This window comes from Mobula hypostoma, chromosome 8 (assembly GCF_963921235.1).
Source record: "Mobula hypostoma chromosome 8, sMobHyp1.1, whole genome shotgun sequence".
NCBI classification, from domain to species: Eukaryota; Metazoa; Chordata; class Chondrichthyes; order Myliobatiformes; family Myliobatidae; genus Mobula; species Mobula hypostoma.
Window position 1 is genome coordinate 137,907,570 of NC_086104.1, and position 19,019 is coordinate 137,926,588.

Here is a 19,019-nt window from a genome sequence, read left to right on the forward strand (position 1 = left end):
TCTGCATCAGAAACCGGGAAAGGAAATGTGATTGTGTACACTTGTGAAATATACTTAACATGCCAATGGGGTAGCGGGTGACAACCTTTTGTGCGCAGTTTTAGTTCCTTTGTGCACTAGTAGCAAAAGATAATGGGGTAGAGGGTGACAACCTTTTGTGCGCAGTTTTAGTTCCTTTGTGCACTAGTAGCAAAAGATGTGTGTGTGCGCGCACATGCACACACCTTAGAACATTGTGTAAAGTATTATTTTTGTTTATGTGAGTGGTAGGATCTGATGGGAATATGGGCAAAAAGCCTGTTTTCCAAGTAGTGCCTCTCTATAACAATTGAGCACAAACATTAAGGCTTCCTAACAGAAAGTCCAAGAGTTCTGGGGAGACCATCCCATGAACTCTACTTATAGATTTGGTCTCCCTACCTAAGGAAGGAGATGCCTGGGTTGGAGAGATTATAATGAAGGCTCATCAGATTGATTTCTGGGTGGCAGGATTTCCTTTTGATGAGAGATGAAGCAGACTGAGAGGTGATCTTATTGAAACCAACAAAATCCCTTACAGAGCTTTTCAAGTTAAATGTTGGGATGATGTTATCTTGATAGATAGTCTGAGAACAGATCTCTTCATCTGGTAGTGGTGAACCTTTGCTCATCTTTACCCTGCAGAATTAAACCTCAGCTGATGTGTAAAGTTGGACAGGAAATGGGGTTTACGGAATTAAGTGGCACTAAAGCTAACAATGTCATTGAATGGCAGAACAAACGTGATGGACCGAATGGCCCATTCCCGCTTCTATTTCATACGTTCTTTAGTTTTTATGTAAGTGGTAACAGAGCAATAACTTCAGAGGTCAGAGGATCAGTAAATAATTGACAAAATCGAAATCTAAGCAAAAAATATTAAACACATTTATAGAGAAATTGTGCAAAGGACTGCATGCTTCTCATGAATTTTTAAAATCTAATTACCAAGAGAAGGCTGTGTTCATATCTCAGATCAAAGAAGTTGTGAATGAATTATACTCTACTCTATAAGTGCAACGAAAACCAGATTCCACGAGAAAACAGTAAACAGTGTTCATACCACTGTATTGTTAAATAGATGTTATTACATACTATGTCATTTCCCTTAGGCACAAAACTCGAATAACAGATGATACCAGAGCTTTCCTGCTAATACTTTTACTCATATATTCTTTAGGGCAATACACCTGCTGTAAGATACAAATCGATATTTTAGTTTTGAAAACTAATCATGGTAGGTTAAATTTTTCAGGCATTCCATAGTGTCTTTTTTTTGTGAATCATTTCACTTATCATTACTAGTTATTCCGCATGATTTTATTTATTTTTAAGGTGTATTTTGTTTGCTTTCCTGTTCGCCTGTCCTTGACTTCTTGCCAACTGATACAGTGATCCTTCTGCCTGCTAGCATGTTGAAAGAGTTGGGCACAGAGTACTGGATGCACCACTTGTCATCTTCCAAAATTCCATGGATTTTAGAATAAGGCAAATGTAGCCTCACTATTTAATAAAGGAAGGTTAGAGGATACAGGGAACTACAGACAGTTAGCCTGAGATCAGCAGTAAGGAAAATGCTGATCTGGGGTGTTGACTCTGCTTCTCTTTCCACAGATGCTGAGTAATTCCAGCATTATCTGTTTTTGCTGAGGGAAGTGCTATGGTCTATTCAAGAAGTGCCACTCAGAACTTAATAATAGGATTGATGGAATCGATATGGATCTATGAAATGGAAGTCATTGAATGGAAGCCAGTCTGGAATAAGAGGAGGTAGAATATGTCGCACAGAAACAAAATAGTAGGACAATACCAACAGTAGAGATGATAGCTGAGGGACAGCCAATTAAAACCTGGCAGAATAATGAAATTTCTCTAAAAACGCAGAGATTCAATGGTGTCAGAAAAATGTCTTATGGGTCAAGTGGCTTTACAACTTGTGACGATACACATAAATTCACAAATTTGGATTGTTAAGAAACTAGATCCACTGCAGAGAATTACAATTGATTATAGACAGCTAGACGAGAATGCAGCAGCATGTGTTCCAAAGGTGGTTGCTGAGGCAGATCTAATCAGCAGCTGCATAACCATATACATAGTTCTAGATATCTTAGTTGTGTGTTGATGTACTCTGATGAGAAAAGATGATCAGTGTATAAAAAAAAAACAACAAGAATTTGGCAGATGCTGGAAATTCAAGCAACACACATCAAAGTTGCTGGTGAACGCAGCAGGCCAGGCAGCATCTCTAGGAAGAGGCGCAGTCGACGTTTCAGGCCGAGACCCTTCGTCAGGAAACGTCGACTGCGCCTCTTCCTATAGATGCTGCTTGGCCTGCTGCGTTCACCAGCAACTTTGATGTATGTTGATCAGTGTATAAATGTGGCTTTACCTTTACTGACGGTAGTACATCTGGACACACCTGCCACAAGGGTTCCATAACTATGCAAACAATCTATGTTCCATCAGCAAATGGCTAAGAGCTTAGAAGGGGTTTCCAGAAGGGACACACTGATTCATTACGTGGATAGTTGTTACTCTTTGCAGGCAGTGTTGAGGGACGTTTGGTGCTACTACTGGAGTGCCTAACATGACGTGAGCTAAAGGTAAACTCTAAAAAGCTCCGGTGGAGAAAAGGGAAGTACCGTTTTGGGAGTGCCATATTGAAATCAGAGAAGTAGAGCATGGATAATGTAGTAAGTAGAGCTGTGCAGGAGTACAGTACCAATATTGGAGGAAGTTTTGGCTTTGAGAACATGTTGGGGACATGGTCCTATGAAAACCACTGGCAATATCCTGTGTGAGTACAGCCAGACATTTGTATGTGTCAACCTTAGACTCCAATTAATAAGAGTGGACAAAGGAGTGTGAGAAAGCTTTCAGTGTGCTCAGCAGAAGGTTGTAGCTAGATCCAGTTTTCAAAACCACAAGCTTTTAACAAGATTTCTGTCTAATATTTACAACTACTTAAGTGTTCTGCTGTTACAATATGCCTTCAGGAAACTTAGCACAGGGTGTGCAGACTGTAGAAATGCATGTTCTTCCTGTGATCACATGGACTTTTTGCAGATTCTCCAGTTTCCATTCACATATAGTTTGGTAGGTTAATTGGCCATTGTAAATTACCTTCAGTGTATGTTAGGGCTTCAACCTGGGCAGAGTGGGGGTAATTGCTAGGACTGTAGTGAAAATAAAATGGTTACAATGGAATTCATGTGAATGGGTAGCTGATTGTCAATAGGGACTCAGAGTAAGCCAAGTGGCTATTTCTGTGATGCACCTTTCTATGACTCTATGACCACATACCTTTCGGACTTTATTTTCAGCAGAGATACCATACTCATCATGTGAATGACTTTTCTAAAGCTACTTATCGGGAGGTTAAGCATTTTGCTGTGCTTACAGAAACCTTAATAACCAAGTGCATTCTGACAAGAATACTGATGAATGAAACATTCAAAGAAGGGTCAGGATGCGACACTACTTTGACTGGATGGATGATGTGACCTGAAGGAACAGCCACTCAATCACTTGACCTCAATAGTAAACATGGTGTATGTAGAGAAATTAGATAAACATACTATAGAAGGAGCATAGGAAACAAATAGAATTTAAAAAGCACATTCACCTGCAGGAGGGATACACACAGTGGCCACTTTATTAGATATACCCGTACAACTGGTCATTAATGCAGGTATCTAATCAACCAATCACGTCCCTCAACTCAATGCATAAAAGCATGCAGACATGGTCAAGAGGTTCAGTTGCTGTTCAGTCCAAATATCCGAAAGAGGAAGAATGTGATCTAAGTGACTTTGACTGTGGAATGATTGGTGGTGCCAGATGGGTTTGAGTATCTCAGAAACTCCTGGGGTTTTTTATGCACAACAGTCTCTAGTTTATAATAAATGGTGTGAGTGGACGTTCTGGGTGAAAAAGCCTTGTTAAAAGATGTCAGAGGACAGTGGCCTGACTGGTTCAAGCTGACATCAAGTCAACAGTAACCTTTCGGCAGGCTGCAATCATCACAAGAAGTCATTTACCGGTGAGACAGTGTGAGTTTTAGAGAGAGTTTGGGCCTTTTGGAACTTTTCAGTGGGTTGGAATCATTGCAAAAACTTTTTTGTTGGTGAGGTGGTGCAAATTTTAAAATGAGCTCTGGGCCATTTGGAATTTTTTGGAGGGCTACAGTCAATGCAATCTCTTAGGCATTTGGCAGGAGCCAGTAAAACAAAACGAGGTGTAAGCAGAGTGGCCATTCTGTGAGTGTCAGTCTTAGAGTGGTCAGGTTTTGGCTCAACAGTCTTAGGCAAGAATAGGCACAGGCTAGAACTCAAGCTTGAGAAGTTAGAGGTATAATATGGTAGTTAAGGCAGTGAAATGCTCCTCCTGTAAGATGTGGGAATGCAGAGTACCTAGTGGTCTCCCTGATGACTACATCTGAGGGAAGTGCACCCAACTTCAGCTCCTGACTGACAAGGTCAAGGAATAGGAGCTGCAGCTGGATGTACTTGGGGCCATCCAGGAGGTTACCTCATAGATGAGACTTTTACTGAGATGGTCACTCCCACAGTGCAGACTTCAGATAGTAGATGGGTGGCCACCAGGAGAAGAAAGGGGAGTAAGCAGTCAGCACAAGGTTCCCCTGTGGCCATTCCCCTCAGCAACAAGTATATTCCTTTGGATATTGGCTGGAGAGGAGTGGAATGATGTATCAGGGCACAGCCACAGCAACCATATGTCTTATGGTCTTAAGGTAACACAAATAACCACACGTTACAGTGGTGTGCAGAAGAGCATCTTTGACTGCACAACATGTCAAACTTTGAAGTTGATGGGCTGTAGCAGCAGAAGACCACAAACATACTCTGAGTGGGCACTTTACTCGGTACAGGTGCCGCCTCTTAAAATGGCCACTGAGTGTTAATCTAGGTAGGTGGATTCATGTATATGGAGAAGGGAGAAAGGAAGAGATGTGGAATTTGAAATTTGAGTAATGAAGTAATGGTGTCATTTAAATTACTAAGTCATCTGAGTGCACAGCAGGCAGAGTTGGCTGTTACTGCATCTGAGATGACTCACCCAACTGAGTTCCCAGTTCAGATTCTATGTTTGTCTGAAATTCACTGACAGACTTGCTGGTTATTTAGAAGAAGTGAGGTTTTAAATTAGTAGCAGAGGAGTTACTTTGTGGCGTCGATGCAGCACAGGGGAATAGCTAGTAGAGAGGCTGCCTCACGGCTCCAGTCATCTGTGTTCAACCCTGAGCTCTGGTGCTACACACACACAAAATGCTGGAGGAACTCAGCAAATCGGGCAGCATTTATGCAGGGGAGGAAACAGTCAACGTATCGGGCCGGGATCTTTCCACAACTGTCTGCGTGGAGTTTGCCCACCCTCCTTGTGGTTGTGAGTGTTTCTCACAGATGCTTCAGTTCCCTCCTACGTCTTAAAGGCGTGCAGGTTAGTAAGGTCTGCAACTTTCCCACTGCAAAGGTGAATCATAGAACCTGAGGGTGGGGGACTGAGGGGGAGGGCAGAGAAAATAAAATGTGTTAAACATAAATGCAACTTTAACAGTCAGCGTGGATTCAGTGGACCAAAGGCCTTCTTCCATGCTGTATGAATCTATGACTCTAGATTTTGAGAAGTGAACAGATTGGCAAAGAAAGGTGGTATTTGAAGGGCTACTTTGGGATAGAAAGTGTTAGACGAGCAGAAGAGTTATAAAGCCATTGAGAGACATCATGGGAAGAGAGCACAAAAGAAGGGATGCTATTTGCAGGTGACAGATGAATTGTATCCTCACTCCGCAGGTAGAATTTCCTGAGTGCAGAACTGAATGAGATTCCTGAGAGTGGAATGAGAATAGGAATGTGCAGTGCAGGAAAATAGAAACAGGGTCAAGGAACGGAATGGTGGCCTCCAGAGGTGGAAGATTTTTGTTGCAATTGTTTAATCTATGTTATTTATAATCCAGACTCACAAACGGAAGAGTATCACTTCGGCACACCCACAAAGACCAGGGGAGACCTGGTAGTATATACAGATAGAGTTGTTGGCCCTCTCCCAATTTCCAATTTGTGGATACCTTCATTAATTAGTAAAGCCGTTTAGAAGCAAAACAGTTATTGTGCTAACACAGCTAAGATCATGGTGTAGGAGGTATTCATTAGATATAAATACTAAGGATCATGGCATCAGATCACTTTACCAGACAGGTGACGTGTGTGACCTTAAAATTGTTGAATATTGAAGGGAAGTGTAAGAAAGTCATAATCTGCAGATTTCAGGAAATGTTGGGTGCAGAAATAGAATGATATAAGAAAGGCAGGAGAGGATTCTCTTTTCATTAGTAACATCAGGGAGTAGATACAAAAGCCTGAAGGCCCTCACTCAATGACTTAAGAACAGCTTTTTTCCCCACTGCCATCAAATTTCTGAATGGTCCATGAATACATTAACATTACCTCATAATTCCTTTTCTTGAACTATTCATTTACTTTATAATGAATAGTAATTGTTATTCATACAACGTATTGCTGCCACAAAACAACAAACTTGACAACATATGTCAGTGATAATAAACCTGATTCTGATTAGGTGATCAGTTGAAAAGATTGGGATGAAGTGTTAATGAAAATCAGGGGAAGCATCACCCACGCAGGATACTCAACCTGTAACTTAATATAGAGTAACCTATTAGAACATTGGTACAATTGTTCACATGGAGTGTGGCTAAAAGACAGCAGAATGAAGCACTTTCAAGTTTTGTAGGAGAGCTACCAGGACAATTCAATGAGCTTTATAAATATTAGTAGGAAATATCAAGACAATAAAATTAAATTAGATCCCCACAAATCACAAGAATGGGAAACAGGCAATCAGGAGATGGTGAGAAATTATGTTTGCGTAAGAGTCATTCTGGAAAGCCCCCATGTTTATGCTGACCGTTATGTACCTCTGATTCTAAACCCATTTACCAGCAGTTGGTCCATTGACTTCCACAAATTCAAATGCTCGTCTAGACACTTCTTAAGTGTTGTGGGAGAACCTACCTTCACCTATCAGCAAGGAGTATTTGTACAACCATATTATGGACCACACAATAATGCAAAAATACTATCAAATTATGTAAGGAAGTAAAATAATTCTGGTGAAACTAAAATGAACTCAACAGAAGTCAAAGAGAGAAAACTGGATTCTTATGAGGGGGCTGAGATGGTGGATGATGTTTTTCCTGCGGGAGTAGTGGCATTGCTATCAATCTCAGCTTCTCAGCCAACCAGCACAGGATCTAACTTAAGGAGTCATATGTACCAAGGGCTTATTTGCAACATTTGTAAATAAATAAGTAACTCTTCTAATCAACTAAGTCTGCATGCCCTAGATCATATAAATGGGGCCAATGCGGAGCAAACTTGTATTTTAATTTCTATGGGGAGGATAAGATTATGACTGGCAGACCAACTGTTACTTATGTGGGGAGAGCATCTGAAATTGGCACAAATTCTAAACAGCTGTATTACACATATTGTTTTAACAATAATATCAGTTGTGGGGAATAGAAAACAGGTGGAAGGGTAATTTAGCTTTGATACATATGATAGAATTAAATGAAGACTAATAAATCTGGGTGAAATGTACTTCAGAGTCATCTGGGGTAACCACCAGGGATAGTCCCTCAATGGCAAAGGAACATATATATATATATACAACACTGCCCATGTGTGCAACAGAAAAACCCCATGTGAGAAAGTGGAATGAAGAACAGCAGCATCTGTGAGATTGTACAAAACCAAACGTTTGAAAGCAACAATATAGTGCACTATTGGCCAAATTGATATAATCTCTATGAACACTGATACTATAATGTGTTTGGCAGCAAGAAAGCAGGAATAACGACAAGGAAACATGAAGGATCTGGCAAACAATAATAAAGTTACAATGTAAAATGGCAACAAAGAAAACACCAGAACAAATTATTTAATGTATCCAAAAAATATATCAGATCCAGAAGTAGCTGGTATTGATGTTATATCAAATTGAATTTTATCAGACAATTACATTTATTTGAAATTTGACCAAGGTGATATGACTCAGCTAGTGTAAATATGGAGTGTTTAAAGACTGCTGAGCAATTACAAGAAACTTGTGTGGATGTGCACACTGGAAGATCGGTTTGCAGAAGTAAAAGGATGATGTACCTCACTGACCCTGAATCCAGAAGGATGAGGAGGAAATGCAGTTTGACTATGGATGGAAGTTAATAATTTACAGATAGTTCATATTCAAATCAATTATTAGCAATAATTAAATCAAAAAGCTGATTAAATGTATCTTACACTAAAGGAGTTGTTTAACACAACGTTAACAATATGAAGACCAATGAAAGACCATCAAGGCTTATAAATATTTATTTAAATGTGGATAGGAAGAGACATCAACTTATAAAGGGAGATCAAACTGCCTCTTAAGTATGATATATGCATGTTGTATACTAATTGGTTCGCAGAAGGACTACTATTCAGAGAGACTGGAGGAGGGATAGGTTACTGACGAACTTCTAACACATTAGACAAATTATGAAATTTCATCTGGGTGAGTTTGTGCAAATGAAGCAAGCTAACTAAAGCTCAGTCTATATCTATCATATGTGGTGATCCTTCCAATGACACACTGTTAGAGATAAAGTTAAAATATCTTCTTAACACTCAAAAAATGTTGAATATTCTAGAGAATCAAGGATCCCGCGAGAATGAAGAACTGAAGAAACTATTAGGTCTAAAAATTATACTATAGAAGTTGGTGAGTTTGAAAGCAGTGTATTTTTTTTTATTAGTTATTGCTGATGTTCAATGGGACTGGAATATGCCCGTACACAAATCACTAAAGGTCAACATGCAAACGTACAGGAAACAAGAAGGCAAATAGTTTGCTATGTTTATAATAAGTGAGCTTGAATGCAGGAGCAAGTTCAAGTTTGATTATCATTCAACCATCCATGAATATAGCCAAATCAAGTATCGTTCCTCCAGGGCCAGGATGCAAAACACATTGCCAACAGCACACAGCACACTGGACATAGCACAAGTGGTTACGATTTCAGAAAAACATACAGTTACAAGTAAAAAATATATAGCCAAAGACACTGAGTGACATGATTGTAGATTGTCGTGGTCTTCCACTAAGCGAACACCAGGGAGCAGCAATGAGCAAATGCTGGAGGGCAGCCCTATAGAAGGGGCCAGCCCCCAACCCAGCCCAGATTCCAGAGGGCCCAGCAGAGGTCCCTGATCTCTCTCACACTGCCTCAGCTTTCCTCCCCTGGGCAACTGCAACAGGCTACTGCATTCCAGGAGATTGAGGAGTCTGCGGCCTAGTCCTAGTCCTCGTCACAACTGAAGCAATATAGTACCCCATCATCAGTCTCACCAATTAAGCAGGGAATTAATCTTGCAGCATTCTACATTAACAATGTCCAACAGGGTCTTGTGATCCCAATAAAAATTTCCAAGACAATCACTCACTCCATTTGTTGGATTGCGCACCATCTCAGCACAACGGTGCACAACAATTCCAGGTGACAACACAATGATGGTATGCAATAAGTCCAGCTCCATTGCCTTGGAGCAACACACTGATGGGATAGTTCTGCAGTTCTTGATGTTCTTAGTATCTAACACTGACTTGCGATCATGACTTGCTTCCTTTGTAGCAAGGAAGTCGTATTGCAATTGTACAGGATCTTAGCACTTTCATCTCCTTACATAGGATATAATGTACTCATCATAGAGGGAATGTAGTAATGATTCACTAAACTGGTTCCACAGGTGGTAGGTTTGCCTTCTAAGGAGAAAGTGGGACTACATAGTTTAGAAGAATGAGAGGACAATGATTGAAACATATAAGATTATTAAGGGATTAGACACGCTAGAGGCAGGAAACATGTTCCCGATGTTGGGGGAGTCCAGAACCAGAGGCCATAATTTGAGAATAAGGGGTAGGCCATTTAGAACGGAGTTGAGGAAAAACTTTTTCACTCAGAGAGTTGTGGATCTGTGGAATGCTCTGCCTCAGAAGGCAGTGGAGATCAATTCTCCGGATGCTTTCAAGAAAGAGTTAGATAGAGCTCTTAATGATAGTGGAGTTAAGGGATATGGGGAGAAGGCAGGAACGGGGTACTGATTGTGGATGATCAGCCATGATCACAGTGACTGGTGGTGCTGGCTTGAAGGGCCGAATGGCCTACTCCTGCACCTATTATCTACTGACATACTATTAAAACTTATAAACTTGTTAAAGGGCTTGACAGGCTAGATGCAGAGAAGGTACTTCCCTGACTGAGGAGGCAAGTATAACATGGTACTCTTTGAGAATAAGGGGTAGGTTATGTAGGACTGACACAAGGAAATTAACCTTTAGAAATCTCCAAATAGGAGGGCACGGTCATTGAAAAGTCCAAAGTAAAGTCATAGAAAAATTTAGTATCAGAGTACATACATGTTACCACATACAACCCTGAGATTCTTTTTGCTGTGGGCATACTTAGCAAATCTATAGAATAGTAACTGTAAGCTGGATCATTGAACAACAAGCTATGCAAATGCAAATATAAATAAATAGCAATAAATAATCAGCATGAAATAACAATATAAAGAATCTTTAAAGCGAGACCATCGGTTGTAGGTACACCAGAAATAAAATGAGTCTAGTTATCCTCTTTTGACAAGAGCCTGTTGGTTGAGGGGTGGTAACTGTTCTTGAACTTGATGGTGCGAGTCCTGAGGCTCTTGTACCATATACCTGATGGCAGCAACGAGAAAAGAACATGGGCTTGTGTGGTGAGGATCTTTGATGATGGATGCTGCTTTTCTACAGCAACATTTCATGTAGATGTGCTCAATGTTGGGAGGGCTTTACCCGAAATGTACTGGGCTGAATCCACTACCTTTTGTCGGATTTTCCACTCAAAGGCATTGGCATTTTCACACCAGGCCATTATACAGCCAGTCAGCACACTTTCCACCACACATCTATAGAAATTTGCCAAGGTTTTTGATGATGTGCCGAATCTGTGGAGACTCCAAAGTAGAGGAGGTGATGTCCTTTTTTTGCAATTTGATGTGTCTAGGACAGGTTCTCTGAGATAATGACACCCAGAAATTTAAAGTTACTGACCCCCTCCACCTCTGATCCTGTGATGAGTACTGGCTCATGGACCTCTGGTTTCGCTCTCCTCTACAATTAGTGCCTTCATCTTGCTGATGTTGAGTAAGGGTCATACCTCGACTCAGTTTTATCCCCCCCGGTTCAGTTCTGACCTACATCCGTGACACCTGACATACTTCTGAACTTTTCAATGATTTCAAGTTCCTTGGCCCTCATCATCTTATTTTAACTATGAACGTCCAGTCCCTATACACCTCCATCCACCACCAGGAAGGTCTCAAAGCTCTCCATTTCTTTCTGGACACCAGACCCAACCAGTTCCCCTCCATCACCACTCTCCTCCGTCATCAGGAACTGATCCTCACTCTCAATAATTTCTCCTTCAGCTCCTCTCACTTTCTTCAACCAAAAGGTACAGCCATGGCACTGGCATGAATCCCAGCTATGCCTGCCTTTTTGTCAGCTACATGGAATAGTCTATTTTCCAAGCTTACACTGGTATCATTTCCCAGCTTTTCCTGTGCTACATCGGCGACTGCATAGGTGCTGCTCCCAGCACTCATGTGGAGTTTGCTGACTTCATCAACTTTGCCTCCAATTTCCACCATGCTCTCAGATTTACCTGGTCCATTTCCAACACCTCCCTCCCCTTTCTCGATCTCTCTCTATCTCTGGAGACAGCTTATCTACTGATATCTTTTATAAACCCACTGCTACCTGGACTATACCTCTCCCCACTTTGTAACTTACAAAAATGCCATCCCCTTCTCTCAATTCCTCTGTCTCAAGATGAGGTTTTTCATTACAGAACTAAGGAGATGTCCTCCTTCTTCAAAGAAAGGGGCTTCCCTTCCTCCACTATCAATGCTGCCCTCAACCACATCTCTTCCATTTCGTGCACTTATGCCCTCACCCCATCCTTCTGCCAGCCCATCAGGGATAGGTTTCCTCACTTACTACCTAACCAGCCTCAGTGTCCAGCACATAATTCTCTGTAACTTCCACCACCTCCAACAGGATACCACCACCAAGTACATCTTCCCCCGACTTTCTGCTTTCTGCAGGGATCGCTCCCTACGTGTCTCCCTTGTCCATTTGTCCCTGCCCACTGATCTCCCTCCTGGTACTTATCCTTGTAAGCGGAACCATTGTTACACCTCCTCCCTCACTATCTTTCAGGACCCCAAACAGTCCTTCCAGGTGAGACAACACATTACCTGTGAGTCTGTTGGGGTCATATACTGTATACGGTGCACCCAGTGTGTCCTCCTGTATACTGATGAGACCAGATGTAGATCGGGAGACCACTTCGCCGAGCATCTATGCTCTGTCTGCCAAAAGTAGCTGGAACTCCCAGAAGCCACCCATTTTAATTCCTCTTCCCATTCCCATTCCGGCATGTCAGTCCATTGCCTCCTCTACTGCCACGATGAGGATACACTCAGGTTAGAGGAGCAACACCTTATATTCTGTCTGCGTAGCCTCCAAGCTGATGGCATAACCATCGACTTCTCGAACTTCCAGTAACACCACTCCCCCTCCTTCACCATTCCCCCATTTCCATATCTCTCTCTCATCTTATCTCCTTACCTACCCTTCACCTCCCCCAGTGCTCATCCCTCTTCCCTTCCTTCCATGGACTTCTGTCCTCTCCTATCAGATTTTCCCTTCTCCAGCCCTTTACCTCTTTCACCAGTCGAAGTCCCAGCTCTTTACTTTACCCCTCCTCCCCTCCCGGTTTCATCCATCACCAGTTGCTGTTGTTCAGTCGTTAAGTCGAGTCCGACTCTTCGTGACCTCATGGACCATAGGGTCCATAGGGTTTTGATGGCAAGATACGTAAGTAGATTACCACGACTTTCTTCCGTGCAGATACTGACTGCTGCCCAGGTTAGGACCTGGCTGGATTTGAACTCAGGACCATCTGCCTTGAAGTCCAGTGCTGATGCCATGACACCACCAGGCACCTATCATCTACCACCTCGTATTTCTTCCTCCCTCCCCCCAACACCCTCTTACTTGGACTTCTCATCTTTTTTCTCCTGTCCTGATGAAGAGTCTCGGCCCAAAAGATCAACTGTTTATTCTTTTCCGTAAATGCTATCTGACCTCCTGAATTACTTAAGCGTTTTATGTATGTTGCTTGGATTTCCAGCATCTGCAGATTTTCTCTTGTTTGAGTAAGAGGTTGTTGTTATTAAACCACTCAGCCAAATTTTCAATCTCCCTTTGACTATTTTTGACTTTAAAGCTGGTTAGAAGTGACTGATGTCATGAGCAATTGGATATCAGTAACTTGAGATAAAAAAGAATGAATTTAACCAACAAGACTGACGAAAATGATCCCACGGTAGCGTAGTTGTTAGCATGACACTAATACAGTTTGGGGCACTGGAGTTCAGAGTTTAACTCTGGTGTCCTCTGTGAGAAAGTTTCTACGTTCTTCCCATGAGTGCATGAGTTTCCTCCCACAGTTCAAAGACGTATCGGTTAGTGGGTTAATTGGTCATTGCAACTTGTCCTGTGATTAGGCTGAGGTTACATAGATGGGTTGCTGGGCGGTGCAGCTCGTCGGGCTGGAAGGGCTGGTCCACACCGTATCTCGAAAAAATAATTACATTCTATCACAGCATGTCATGAGGAACCTTGAGTGTTTTAAATATATATTTAAACCAGGCAGTGAACTGCAGGAAATAAACTGCTCATTTCCCTCTCTAAAGGTGATGTCCTCAGTGCCCTATTCTCCTCCCTGTACACTCATGACTACATGGTCAGATTCTGCTCTAATTCTGCTTACAAATTTACAGATAATACCACTGTCGTGGTCTGTATCTCAAATAACAACGACTTAAGAGTACAGGAAGAAAATAGAGAGCGTAGTGTCATGGTGCCATGACAACAAACTCTCCTTCAATGCCAACAAAACAAGAGTTGGGTATTGACTTCAGGACAGGAGGCAGTGCACAAGCTCTGATGATGCTGAGTTGCGACCTCCGTCAAGACGTAGCTCAGATTTAGTTGTTTTTTAATTGCTTAATTGTTTTTAAGGTTTGTAAGGATGGTTTTGGGAATAGAGAGGAGTGTTAGGGTTTAAGAACTGGGATATAAGAGAATTAGAGGTCATGCTGGAGTTTAAGTGTCCTCTCTGTGTTCAAAAACCAGTGACATGGATATGGGGCATGTGTGGTCAGATGTCAAACCAGCAGAGTTAGGGTACAGTTATGGCGGCTGTGGGAAAATTATCCCTCTTGCATTTCTTAATCCAGTTACTGGAGATTCAGTGTCACTCGACCCTGCCACTTTGATCTTGCCCTTGCCTTCATTAACCTGGTCCAACACTACTTGCCCTTATTAACCTGGTGTGTACTGAGAAACATTAACAGTGAAGTAACCTGGGGTCATCCGATATTTTGGGCCTTTCAACATCAGACACCCTCTCCCAGGCGACCCAGCTAAGGTTGATCAGACACCAGCATGTCAGAATCAGAATCAGGTTTAATATCACAGACATATGCAATGAAATTTCTCAACTTTGTGGCAGCAGTATAATACAATATTTGAAAATAGAGAGAAAGAATAAAATAGTGAATTACACTATAAAAATAATAATTAAATTAAATAAGTAGTGCAAAAATAGGAAATAAAAGTGTAGTGAGATTGTGTCATTTCAGGAATCAGATGGCAGAGGTGAAGAAGTTGTTCCTGAGTTCCTGAATCATTAAGTGTGTTCCTTCAGGCTTTTTTGCCTCCTTCCTGATGGCAGCAATGAGAAGAGAGCTGGGTGGTGAGGGTCCTCAATGATGGATGCCGCCTTTCTGAGGCACCACTCCTTGGAGCTGTCCTGGATACTATGGAGGATAGTGCCATGATGGAGCTGACTAATTGTAGAACTCTCTGCAGTTTACTTCAATCCTATGCGGTAGCCTCCCCATATAAGACGGTGATGCAGCCAGTTAGAATACTCTCCACAGTACATCTGTAGAAATTTGCAAGTGTTTTTGGTGACATACTAAATCTGCTCAAACTAATGAAACATAGCCACAGTCTTGCCTTCTTAAGAGTTACACTGCTACGTTGGGTCCAGGTTAGGTCCTTAGAGATACTGACATCCAGGAACTTGAAATTGCTCTCTCTCTGCACTTCTGCTCCCTCCACGAGGACTAACGTGTGTTCCTTCATTTTACCCTTTCTGAGGTCCCCAATCAGTTCTTTGGTCTTATTGATGCAGAGTGCAATGTTGTTGCTGTGACCCCATTCACTAACTGGTATATCTCGCTCCTGTACACCCTCTCGTCAGCATCTAAGATTCTGCCATCAATAGTTGTATCGTCAGCAAATTTATAGACGGCATTTGAGCTGTGCCTAGCCACACAGTCGCGGGTGTAGAGAGGTCAGAGCAGTGGGCACACATTCCTGAGGTACGCCAGTTTTGATTGTCAGTGAGGTGCTTGTCACATGGACCAAAATAATGAAAGGTGTGTCACTTTGAATGTTAGGGTGCTAATATATGGAAATATCTGTTTCCTTCCTGGTACCTATGCTTTTTTATTGGTGTTTCATGGACCGGAATAATAAAAGGTAGGCTACACCTGCGCCCACCCCAACCTCCCCCACCACCGGTCGCAAGCTGTTGGCGGGTTCCAGAGTTTGAGTTCCATGCGGTCAGGTGTAACATGTTCTGATGACACCCCCCCCCCCACCCCGGGTTCATAAATCAGTCAGACCAGAGTTCGAGGCCTAGTGCTTGCTGACTGACATGTCCTGGGATTGATGCTGAGGACTGAGGCCAAAGGTTGAATCGGAAGTCCAGAAGTCGACGCCCATTGGTTGGAGCCAAGTCAGTGAAGCTTTGTGATTCACTGGGGAGGTTGAAGACCAGTGTGAGCAGGGCTGAGTCCGTGGCCTGTCCTGGGGTTAAAGGACTGTGTGTGTGGGAAGGAGAAACAGGGATGATTTTTGCTGTTTATTTTTGTTGCTTGTTGTGGTCTCTGTTGTTCCACTGAGCATCGCAGTCATGCTATGTTGGTGTCAGAATGTGTGGCGACACTAATGGGCTGCTCCCAGTATACACTTGTGTTGGCTGTTAAATGAGGCATTTCACTGTATGTTCAAAGTACACATGACCAATAAACTTGAATCTTGAATCCTGCCTACATCAACAGTGTTGTGGTTCAGAGCTTCAAGTTCCCAGGAGTGAACATCACAAATAGCCTGTTTTAGTCCAGCGACGTTGATGTCATGATCAAGAGAGCTCACCACTCCCTCCACTTTTTCAGGTGGCAAAAGAACTTCAACTATGCTCCTGTTGGCTCTTTGGCAGTTTATATCGGCGCTCCATTGAAAGCATCCGGATGCATAGCAGATTGGTATGGCAACTGCTCTGCACATGACAGCAAGAAACTGCAGAGAGTTGTGGACATGGCACAACACATCACGGAAATCAGCCTCCCCTCTGTGTACTCTATCTATTCCTTGCACTGCTTCAGTAAAGCAGCCAGTATAACCAAAGAGCCCACCTCCCTCAAACATTCTCTCTCCTCCCCTCTCCCATCAGGCAGAAGATATGAAAGTCTGAAAGTACGTACCACCACGTCAAGGACAGCTTCTGTCCCACTGTTATCAAACTCTTGAACAGACTTCTCATATGATAAGTCATACAATTCTGTTGCAATTTATCTCATTATGATCTTACACTTTGTTTCCCAACACTACACTTCTCTGTAGCTATAATACTTTATTTACATTCTATTATTATTTTAACTTGTTCTGCTTCAATGCACTACGTAATGATTTGATCTGTATGAACAGCATGCAAAACAAGCTTTTCACTGTATCTTTGTATGTGTCATAATTATAAAGCAATACCAATAAATAAGCTCATTTAATAAAACATGAATTACACAACACTTACTTCTCAAAGATGTTCCAATTCCATTGCAAATAATAACAATGACTTTTTAACTATATGGCGCGGGTTCAGTCAACAGAACCTCCAGCTTAAGTGCTGAAGAACTGAAGCAAATTCACAATCCGGACTTGATGAAAAGTCCAGATCTGGAGTATAGTCAACAAAAATCTCCAAGGAACAGCAGTTCGCATATTTGTACAGGCATCTTGAAACTGGTTACACTTGTGAAGATATTTAGTAGTTTAATTTTAGTTCGGCTGGCACTTTCTAGCATGTTGTAGCCCAACAAAACCCTGCAAACAGCTGCTGTATCTCTGTCTGCACAACTTACATATAACAAAAGAAATATATCATCAGGATATATTTAGTCAAGTTGAAATTGAAAAGGAATGCCTTTCAAACAGGTTAATAGGGGTGTTGAGTTAATTTACAGGTGTGAGAAATTACAGTTACTTTAGTCAGATTTAGATAAAATCATAAAGTTATTAGATATCGGAGTATTGGTGGTAAAGATAACATCAGTGGGATATTTCCATTAGTCTCAATGATAAAGCTTCACTTGCTTCCAGGATCAATGCAATTACAAATGAATGCGTCAAACTATAACCATATGAAATAGTATTATTTTCTCAGGTGCTGTAGCTCCCCATGAGTAAATGGAATGCTGAACAATTATTTGGTCTGGTGTATAAAAATCATCTTTAGTCTCTCCTTTTTATTCAGTTCCAGCAAATATTACTGTTCCAAAAGCTTCCCAAGGCAATATCAGTGCCTCATTCAAATTTACCCATCTCCACAGAAGTTTGTGATGCACTTTGCAAATATCAATTTAATGCAAATGGTTCACAAGGGCTTAGAGTCAGCTTTGCAATGGGAGGCTTTGTTGCAGTTAAGTGTCCGAATATTTCAAAATATAGTCATAATCATTAAAAATTCTTGCATGCATCTCTCAGTGTCATGGAGTCCCGCAAACACCTTGCATATCCACTTTTTTAATAACTGGAGAATATGCTGTTACCACCAGAGAAAAGAAAATGTTGCCCCTCACTTTCTTTTTAAATAGACTTACCAAAGGATTTTTTTTCATGTTCATTCAGTGTAATAACTGCATCATCAGGCTGTTCATAAAGGAAGAACTGGTAACGGTGGTACCCAGTGCCAGATGGAGGGGTGGGTGGCCTATACTCTGTGATACAATGAAACAAAATTAAAGTCATAAAAACCAACATTAAGGGTTTCTTCACCGAGAAAGTAATTGCACAACTTATTTAGTAAATTAGATGTATTTATCAAGCACATCAATTTCCTCAAATATGAATTACATTTATTCTGCTCTCTATTATAATCAGCATAAAAGATGTCAAATGGTACATAATTTGTAAATATCTTGATATGATAACAATACTCCTTGTGCATATAAACTATACAGAGCTCTATTTGAATGATGTGGAGGAATGCTGGGAATTTACCCTTTGAACCACATAGCAACATCAAAATGATTGAAATTGAAGTCTTTCTTTAAAATCTACAGGAATTCCAAAAGATTATTAGTTCAAATAATCATATTGTACTAAAACCTGTCTTGTACTGTACAAGGACAGTAATGCTACTCCATTAAATCTCTTCAGTTGATATTTATAAGATTTATTCCAAAGTAACATTGTAAGCCATTTTGCTAAACAACACATTTGTTGTGTTCCAGATTCCAAATACCTTCTGGGGGGAAAGCACGTCCTCAGATCTCCTGTAACTCTCTTAATCCATACTTGATGCTCTCTGGTTTTAGGCAACTTCATGAGAAATTATTTTTTACTACCTATTCTATCTATCCCTCTCATAATTTTGCATATTTCTAACAGGTCCACCCTCAGCCTCCTCCGTTCCAATGAAAATAAATCCCATCCACGTAGGCTTTCTTCTT

The 19,019-nt window shown here is 41.4% G+C and overlaps 1 protein-coding gene across 2 annotated transcripts in view; it reads right to left on the bottom strand.

The window, feature by feature from the left end:
• The window catches only part of LOC134350989 (phosphatidylethanolamine-binding protein 4), a 450,761-nt gene that overhangs the window by 93,560 nt on the left and 338,182 nt on the right, over window positions 1-19,019 (bottom strand). For both annotated transcript variants that reach the window (XR_010019039.1, XM_063056940.1), the window contains exon 7: window positions 18,168-18,284. Coding sequence is in view for 1 of the 2 variants with exons in the window: in XM_063056940.1 (XP_062913010.1) it covers window positions 18,168-18,284 (117 nt within the window). In the remaining variant the exon portion in view is untranslated. The remainder of the gene's footprint in view (window positions 1-18,167; window positions 18,285-19,019) is intronic.